This window comes from Lepidochelys olivacea (assembly GCF_965140295.1).
Source record: "Lepidochelys olivacea isolate rLepOli2 genome assembly, chromosome: 15".
Classification (NCBI taxonomy): domain Eukaryota; kingdom Metazoa; phylum Chordata; order Testudines; family Cheloniidae; genus Lepidochelys; species Lepidochelys olivacea.
This window is the reverse complement of record NC_140425.1, coordinates 2,446,145-2,454,541: the sequence shown is the minus strand read 5'-3', so window position 1 is coordinate 2,454,541 and position 8,397 is coordinate 2,446,145. Positions and strand designations below refer to the sequence as shown.

The window sequence follows — 8,397 nt, the reverse complement described above, 5'->3', positions numbered from 1 at the left end:
GCCATTCCTTAAAGAGCCTCTGACAATTACTTCATTATACTTCCCACCACCTAATTTATGCTGGTCAACACCCTCTTAAGAAATTGCATGTGCAATTTCTCCTCCCACCTTTATCCCGCAATACTGTTTGTCCGAGGGCTTTTAAAGCAAAGGGTGACATGCCTCCTTGATCTGGATAACAGCACAGATTAGCAGCAGGGAGAACTCTGTGCAGCTGCAGGGAGCATGAGCCTGTTTCATATCTCACACCATAGCACCAATTTACTGGACTGAGGGAGACTAAGTGTCATTGGAACCCACAATAAGATTCATCAGCAGTGGAGACGTGTAAAAACTGAACCAAATCGAGGCTCAGCAGATGTTCATTAACTTCAGTCTAGAGGACTAAGCCCATGCCACTGCATTCTATACTACATCCCACACTCCCCAGCTTAAGTCATGTCATGCACCCTGTGGAAAACTAGAGGACCCAGCATGCAGTGGGCTTCTGGTGGAATTCTCTGCACGATACTAGGCAGAAGACAGCCTCGATGATCCTAACGGTCCCTTCTGACCTTGAAATCCATGATCCTTCATCAGACTAGCCAGGCTGCATTGCATGCAGGTTCCTGTAGTCCTCACCAATGTGGCCCTTGGGTAGGTATATTTGCACATCCAGATGAAGCTGGGGGAGGCAAAGGGAGCTGGCTATGTGCCCAAAGGTTTGCTCTAGGAGAGAGGCATGGGCTAGCAGCCTAAGCATAGGACTGGGAGTCAGGGCCTCTTGAGCTCTGCTAACACCTTGGCCACATCCATCCTCTGGCAAGTTACTGGACTGCTGTGTCCAACCTGGAGATCAGATTATCCCTGTGCTGTGAGCAAAGACTACTGTCTGGTATATACCATACCCTAGTATTTTTCTGGCCCCTGAACCTGCAGCCAGGCAGTAACCAGGGCACCGCCTTGAACTCACAGCAAGGATCAAGCCAGGCTCTTTTCCATGATACACGCCCCTTTCAGCTTCTCTGCTATCTTGGGAGGGACCCTTTCTAAATGGCAGTAGGAGACTAGGAGAGAAAGGGGCTTGCTAGCCAGGCAGAGGGAAACTGAACCTATGCAGGGAGCAGGAGGGGGAATCAGTGCTGGATTGTTCCGTAAAAGAAACAGCAACAAGAGCAGTGCAGGTTTCTCCTTGCTCTAGATTTAATAGCGCAGGCAGCTTTACAGACAGGTACAGTGCATCGAATCCAGCAACCTCTGGCTGCTGAGTGGGGCTGGGAGCCAGCCAGGACTCCCAGCAAAGGGCTGGACACTGCAACACATCCACAGATATTGTTCTGCCCCTGCAGCTACCTCATGCCATTCTCTCTAATAAATTAGTATAAATAAAGCAAGCATTCAAACCCTCCCCACTTCCTGCCCCTGCCCTCCAGCAAGGTGATCTCCCAAGGGCCAGTGAGAAGGGAAGCACATCAAAACATGGCAGATCAATGCAGCTTCCAGGCCCACTCCCCTGCTCCAGGTGTGGGCCAACACCCTGTGAGGGATGAGAGGGGCTCAGTGTTGCCTTTGGCGACACCCAGGCCACCCTGCTGAGATAGCCAAGGAGTAACTGAGAGCTGAGCCAGCCCAGGGGCTCCTAGCAGCAGCCATGGGAGTATAGAAAATAGAGATTTATAAAAGGAGAGAGTAAGTCCCTTAAGAGCACTGGGCGGGGGCAGACTAGCCTGCCCCAGGGAGCACAGGGAAATCAGCTTACAGCAAAGTGCTTGCACCAGCCTCTCCCATGGTAGCTGAAGCTTCCCCACTAACCCTTTAAGACTTTGCCTAAGAAGTCTGGCATCCCCTCCTTATTCCCCTGAGCGGGTCTCAGGTGCCTCCTTAGCTTATTTTACCAGCCCCCACAACCCCTACCCCTCCAAAGACGCTACACTAATATCGACAGATCAGCTGCCCAGATGCACCCCCACCCCCTACACACATACTCAGAGGCAAAGTTCTGCCCTCCCTAGTCTCAGGGGGCTTGCATGGATTTAAGACAGCGCACAATTTGACCACATCCATCCCTACACTGACCCTGCCTTCTACCCCTGCCAAACAAGGCTGTCTGAGTGCACTCTAAAGGGAGCAGAACCTTTTCCCCACCCCAGTGCTCAGGTTCCCACTCTCAGCTGCCTGGGGATAACTGCTGAGCTGAGCACGCAGCCCTGGGGGTCTGCCCAGCCCTGGGGACACATGCACAGTGCTGCTGCTTCCCCCTGCTCAGCCACTTGCTCTGCTGATGGAGCCACACTCCTGGTGTCCCCAGCCCCCTCCAACAGGCACCCCCCAGCCCCTGGAGTGTAGGTGGCTCTGTCCCCGCACCATGTCCATAGGCCAGCTAGCTCTCACCGCAGCAGTTACCTGGAAGGGAGATCAAGAGGGGTGTCACTGGAGGGTCAGTAACCCCTTCACTGCCAATGAGCTCTCCCTAGGGAAAACAGGGCGAGAAGCTGCCACGGGATTCTAAAGCCAAGGATGCAGTTATTGTGTACTTAACACATCTTCCCAGAGCCCCCCCCAGACATTGCACCCCTCCCCCAGAGCCCACATCCTCCAAACCTCCCAGACCCCCTACTGCAAGCATGCTGAGATCACCAAGGTGGGGCCTGGGGAGGCAATGGCTGGGAGACCTGGTCTCATATTTAGGCCACAATGTGTGGACAGCCTGTTACCCAGCTATGAGGCTCATTTATTAGGTCTGTCCCATTTCTGCATGTCATGGGGGAGAGGGGGCATCAAAGGAATCCACAGCCAGGGCAGGAGCTTGCAGGGCTTTGCCCACATCACAGTGAGAGGCCTGAAGCCTCAGGGCCAGCACAGGCAGCTGTACAGGGGGCCACCCTCCAATTCCACCCTCCGCTCTCACCCAGGATGTTGTGCTTGCACAAAGGGCAGGTCTGCTGCAGGAGCAGCCATGGATCCACGCAGTCCCGGTGAAACTCGTGTGAACACGGCAGCACCCGCAAACACTGTGGGCAGAAGGCGAAGCAATGAATGTCCAGGACAAATACATGCATCACAGCAGCCATCTTAGCACCCTGCCTCGGAGACGTGTCAGGCCAAAGCAGGGAGCCAGGTAGCCCAGTATCTGCCTTCCTGCTGCAGTGGGATGCACTGATAGGCCAGCTGGGGAGAGTGGAGTCCCCTGCGTGTCCAAATGGCCATGGGAAGACATCTGACCACCATACAAGTATCTGAAAAGGGCAGGCACAGCAGAGCTGCTGGCAGTCTGCTAAGTGAGGGCAGAGGCTGGGGACTGCTCCAGACAGGGAGCACTGGGATGGAGCTGAACATAGGTGGGAACTCTTGTGCCTAGAGAGAATCCATACCCAGGTTCTCCCATGGTTTAGGGGCAATAGCTTTAACTGGCCTGTGACTTTTCAGCCCAGGTTCTGCCACTGGCTAGCAGGCTTCTCGCAGACCTCCTGTGTCTGTCCCTAGCACCAGTCTGGTAAGGCTGGTGCACAAGGCATTGGTCCCAAGACCCCAGCACGTCTTGCCCCAGCCAGGCTCTACCTGGTTCTTGTGGAACTGGTCCAAGCAAACAGCACAGCTATCAATGTCATGGGCCTGGCTCCAGTGGTGTTTGCCAGGGTGATAGCGCCGAGTCTTCAGTGCCGACAGCCTCCGCAGGATGTGCTGCTTGAGGTCCAGCTGGGAAGGCAGAGCACACAGTCAGTTCCCAGCCGCACGTCCCCAACAGGAGAGGAGAGGAGCAGCGAGCCCACCTCAGTGTCCTGGTCCGGCTGGCCCTGCCGGGACTGCCGCTGGGCCTGCACGATCACACCTGTGCACAGGATCAGGGCGATGAACAGGATGGCGTTCCACAGCTGCTGGAGGTACTTCTGCGGGGCCAGCACACAGGAGCCATTAGCACACGCCTGGGACTCCATTCTCCCCAGCTCAGCTGCAGCACCCCCCAGCAAACCCCACCTGCATCTCAGCCAAGGATAGGATGGGATCCTCTTTGGTACTGTTGGTGCTCTCTGAAACTGTAGCTCAGGAAAGCTTATGCTCTAATAAATTGGTTAGTCTCTAAGGTGCCACAAGTACTCCTTTTCCTTTTGCGAATACAGACTAACACGGCTGCTACTCTGAAACCTGTCGTTGTGGAGTCCCAGGGACACCCTTCAGCCAGTAGCAACACAAACCTGGACCCGCGAGCTGTTCTCGCCCGTGCAGATAACTCCTTGCCACTCTCCATACAGCCCACCCCGGGACAGGCCGCAGGTTGACCACAGGGTGAGAGTCACTCCCTGCAGAGGAAACACAGCACCATGCATCAGCCAGTGATAGGGCAGGGCAACACCAACACATGGAGGCAACAGTGAGACCATGCAGGGGCAACAAGAGATAGCAGCGCAAGATGGCACTGGGAACAGGCCATACACAGACAGCACCATGTCACAGAGCAAGGAGGGCAGGATCCTGCTCTAAGTGGCTTGCCTGGCATCTGATCACCTCAATGGGCACTGCTTTACCAGACAGATCCTGACAAAGCAAAGGGACCCTGGAGGAGAGCAGTGAAAGCGGACGAGTTAGGAGGGAGTCTATGTCTGTCTATAACATGGCTAAGTGACAACAGGACATGAGTCTGCAGTTAGTCAGGGGCTCCCTAGGGAACAGAAAGCAGGGTAACGGGGTGAAGTTAAGGGAAACTTGGTGTTGAGATGGAAGGAAGGACGGTCTAGTGGGTAAGGCACTGACCAAGGATTCAGGAGACATACGTTCAATTCCCCATTCAACCCCAGGCTCTGTGACCTGGGGTAAGTCATTCAAGTGACAGTGCCTCAGTTTCCCCATCTGTAAAATGTAGATAGTGTTTCCCCATCTCTGAGGATAAATACATTCAGGAACGTGGAACCCCGATAAACTGGGTATCGAGGTGTCTCTGGCTGTGGAATCAGCTCCCAAGGGAAAGGGCAGAAGGCCAGCCGGGCCAGGCCATTTCACACTGGGCTGGAGAAAGCAGAAGGCCAGGATGCTATGATCACACACATTCCCCAGTCTGAGCTTCAGAGAGCACCAGCATGCACCCAGCCCAGCCTGAGCATGCACGCACGCTGTCCCCTCCCTGCTGAGACTACGTACCAGGTTCTCCAGCAACACCGCTTGATACGTGATCTTGGCTGTCACCCGGAGCCCCCTGTTAGCAAAAGTTGAAAACAGCGTTAGCCCTGCAGGTTCCCTAGGCACAGGCATCTCTGTCATGCCGCTATGAGGGGAGCTCAACTTTCTGTGGGGTAGGGGATCTCAGCCCACAATCTCATCCTGCTACCTCGGCTGCAGCTGAGGTACCCCAGGAATGCCCCCTAGCCTGCCTCTCCTGTAGAGGATGGCTTGTGAGCCTGGGTCACAGGATGGCACAAAAGCCCGCAGGAAGCCATGGAACCCACATAGGAAATAATGGGGAGCCCAAGACACACACATGGAGGGTGGTCATCCCAATGCCCACAGAGGGCAAAAGGGAGGCAGTAAGAGAATGGAGTGCTGGGACTGACTCCTTGAGTGACCTTGGGCAAGTGTTCGGCAGCGCAAGGATGCCCCTACCCCCACCCCCCTGGGCTAGCCTAGTGCCCCCCGCGTGACTCACGCACACTGAAGCGCAGGGGCCCCCAGAGCGCGGTGCCCGGAGAGGTCACCCTGATTCGCCATACCCAAGGGACAGCTCTGAGAATGACACACGTGAATGGGAGGACAATGCAGCCCAGATAGCACCACACACAGGCCGGCAGGGCCCTCAGGGGGGCAGAGGAGAACACACAGAGCCCTGGCTGGGTCCCAGGGTAGCATGTGCATATCTGCACAGGTAGTGCGGGGCTAAGGCTCACCCCCCGACACTTTTCTGGAGCTCAGGGTAACGTGTGTGCGCACGCACACTACAAGGGCTAAAGATCACACACACAGCACTTGCTGAAGCCCTTGACAGGGCTTGTGCACGCACACACACACACCGCTGCAAGGCCTCGACACTCTCCAGCTGCCCCCACTGATCCCTGCCGGCGGTCTCTTACCGTAGCAGAGCCCCGAGAAGCCGGGTGACATTGTCTGAGGTCTGGATCACAATCACGGGCTTGGAGAGCACCTCGGACACATCCAACTGCAGCAGGGAGGAAAGCGACAGACATGTCAGCAAGGCCATGGAGCCAGCTAGGCTGCAGCACTGAGCCCCCAAGACAGGGTCACGGGGAGCCAGCGTGACGCTCCTACCTCTCGGATCGTGTTCTGATTCAGCGCGAGAATGAGCAGGGCCGATGCTCCCAGAACTAGGGCTCGCTTCATCTGTGGGGGGAGAGTGCACAGGGCCAGGGAGAGACAGAGTTGCACACGCTATCAACCACACACAAACATGGAGGCCAAGGGAAGGAGACAGGAGGCTTGGCCCAGCAGCCTCAGGACAGGGTGGGTGGGCAACTGAGCCATTCCTCCCCCTTCCCCTCCCACTCCCACCCCCGAAGGAGATTTTCCTGAGGGTCACCCTCTGACTCAGGCTCAGTGAGCCAACCTGTGGTGATAAGAGGGGTCCTGGTCTCCAGCCCGCTGCTGGCGTTCCAGGAAGTCACTCCAAGACAGGAGTAGCCTGGCTCCAGTTTGCCCTCGCTGAGCGGCTGCAAAGATCCTCTGCTTCCAGGCAGAGTCCTAGGGAGCACGGGACCGACTGGATAAAAGGGTTGCCTCTGCCAGAGTCTCTGGGGCACAGTGCGGGTCCCAAGGGGCACTGTCATAGGGAGCACGCGGTGCTGGAGACCCTGGCATGCACAAAGGGGCCCCATGGGGAGGAAATCCCCCTGCCAGACTCCGCGCTGGGGACCCAGGGGGCCATGCCATGGAGAAGCTCCTGCTGCCGCTCTCCCAGTGGCCACTGCTGTGGCCCAAGGACGGCCCACGGAGGCAGCGCTGGTTCACCTTGTTGACCACGGCCGCGGTGAAGGACTCCTCCTTGCTGCCCCTCGGGATCTCCGCCTGCTCCTCCCCCACCGGCACCACCCCAATCCAGCTGCCCTCACCCTCCAGCTCAGGCTCTGCACCTCCCACCTGCAGGAGGAGAAAACGCCGTCAGGGGACCGCCGAGCCCGACGCCGGGCCCGGGCCCAGCCGCTCGCCCGCAGTCCCGAGCAGCCAGCTCCCCAGGGCAGCCTGATGAGAAAGCGGCCGTGCCCCCTTCGCCGCACTCCCGGCCGCGGCTCCACCTACCGCCCACAAAGCCAGGGGGCATCCTCTGCCCCACGCCTGCCGGACACCTGGCAAGGGCTGGCTGTGGGGGCTGGGCCCGCGGCCCGCCGTGCCCAGCCCTTTGCCCCATTGTGCCCCTGGGTCCGGTGCTTGCTCCCGGGGCGGGGCCCGTCTCTGCGCTGGGCTGTACAGCGCCTGACACCGCGGGGTCCGGGCCACGCCGGGGCGCCCCGGCCACCCAAGAGAACAGAGGCGAAACGCCAAACCCCGCCTGGGCCCGCCTGGGCCCGCTGCCCTACAGGGGAGAGGCCCGTGGGCCGCCCCCGCCGGGCCGCCCCCCGCGCTGCCGGGGCCCCCGTACCAGGACCAGGCTCCCCTCCGTCGCCTCCTCGCGCGGCCCCGGGCCCGGGCGCCCCCCCAGCAGCGCCCCCTGCAGCGTGTAGCCCCCGGCGGGCGGGGAGCGCGGCGCGGCCTGCCCCGGCTCCCGCAGCGCCAGCACCTCGACCCGGGCCAGCGCCGGGCCCAGCGCCGCCACCTGCCCCAGCAGCACGGGCAAGAGCAGGCGGGCCATGGCCGGGGCCGGGCCGAGCCGCGCCGCGCCGCGCCGCCGCCCCGCGAGCCGCCGCCGCGCCCGCCCGCTCCCTCTGCTGGGCCGGGAGGACTCGCCGGGCCGCCGGCTGCCTCCCCGGGCCTCGGGCGGACAGACACCCCGCGCGGGGCGGGGCATCGCCTCGGGGAGCCCCGGGCCGAGCGGGGAGCGACGTGCCCCGCAACGCGGGATCTGCAGCCCTAAACCAGAGCCCGCGGGGGACGGTCACCCCAGCCACCCGCCGCCGGGAGAGACCCCGAGCCTGCTAGAGCAGGGCAGCCAGGGCAGGAAAGTGAGGCCTTCCCCCCCGCAAAGCCGCCCCTCAGTCAGGGCAGGCAGCCCCAGTCAGCTGGTGGGGAGCGCTGCCACCTCCCCAGGGGGAGCCCCCGCAAAGCCGCCCCTCAGTCAGGGCAGGCAGCCCCAGTCAGCTGGTGGGGAGCGCTGCCACCTCCCCAGGGGGAGCCCCCGCAAAGCCGCCCCTCAGTCAGGGCAGGCAGCCCCAGTCAGCTGGTGGGGAGCGCTGCCACCTCCCCAGGGGGAGCCCCCGCAAAGCCGCCCCTCAGTCAGGGCAGGCAGCCCCAGTCAGCTGGTGGGGAGCGCTGCCACCTCCCCAG

General features: G+C 60.2%; 1 protein-coding gene across 2 annotated transcripts; it reads right to left on the bottom strand.

The window, feature by feature from the left end:
* Positions 1-1,158: 1,158 nt before the first annotated feature.
* On the bottom strand, positions 1,159-7,794 carry RNF215 (ring finger protein 215). 2 transcript variants are annotated; one of them, XM_084649074.1, is made up of 10 exons: positions 7,556-7,794; positions 6,928-7,056; positions 6,232-6,303; positions 6,036-6,121; positions 5,113-5,167; positions 4,173-4,277; positions 3,750-3,866; positions 3,538-3,675; positions 2,888-2,990; positions 1,159-2,382 (listed from the first exon to the last, which is right to left on the bottom strand). In XM_084649074.1, exons 1-10 carry the CDS (start codon positions 7,763-7,765, stop codon positions 2,360-2,362), a joined length of 1,038 nt encoding a protein of 345 aa, XP_084505200.1. In that variant the 5' UTR covers positions 7,766-7,794; the 3' UTR covers positions 1,159-2,359. The 2 variants fall into 2 exon arrangements, with proteins under 2 accessions (XP_084505200.1, XP_084505199.1); XM_084649073.1 differs by lacking the exon at positions 1,159-2,382 and having other exon boundaries at positions 2,389-2,990.
* Positions 7,795-8,397: the final 603 nt, after the last annotated feature.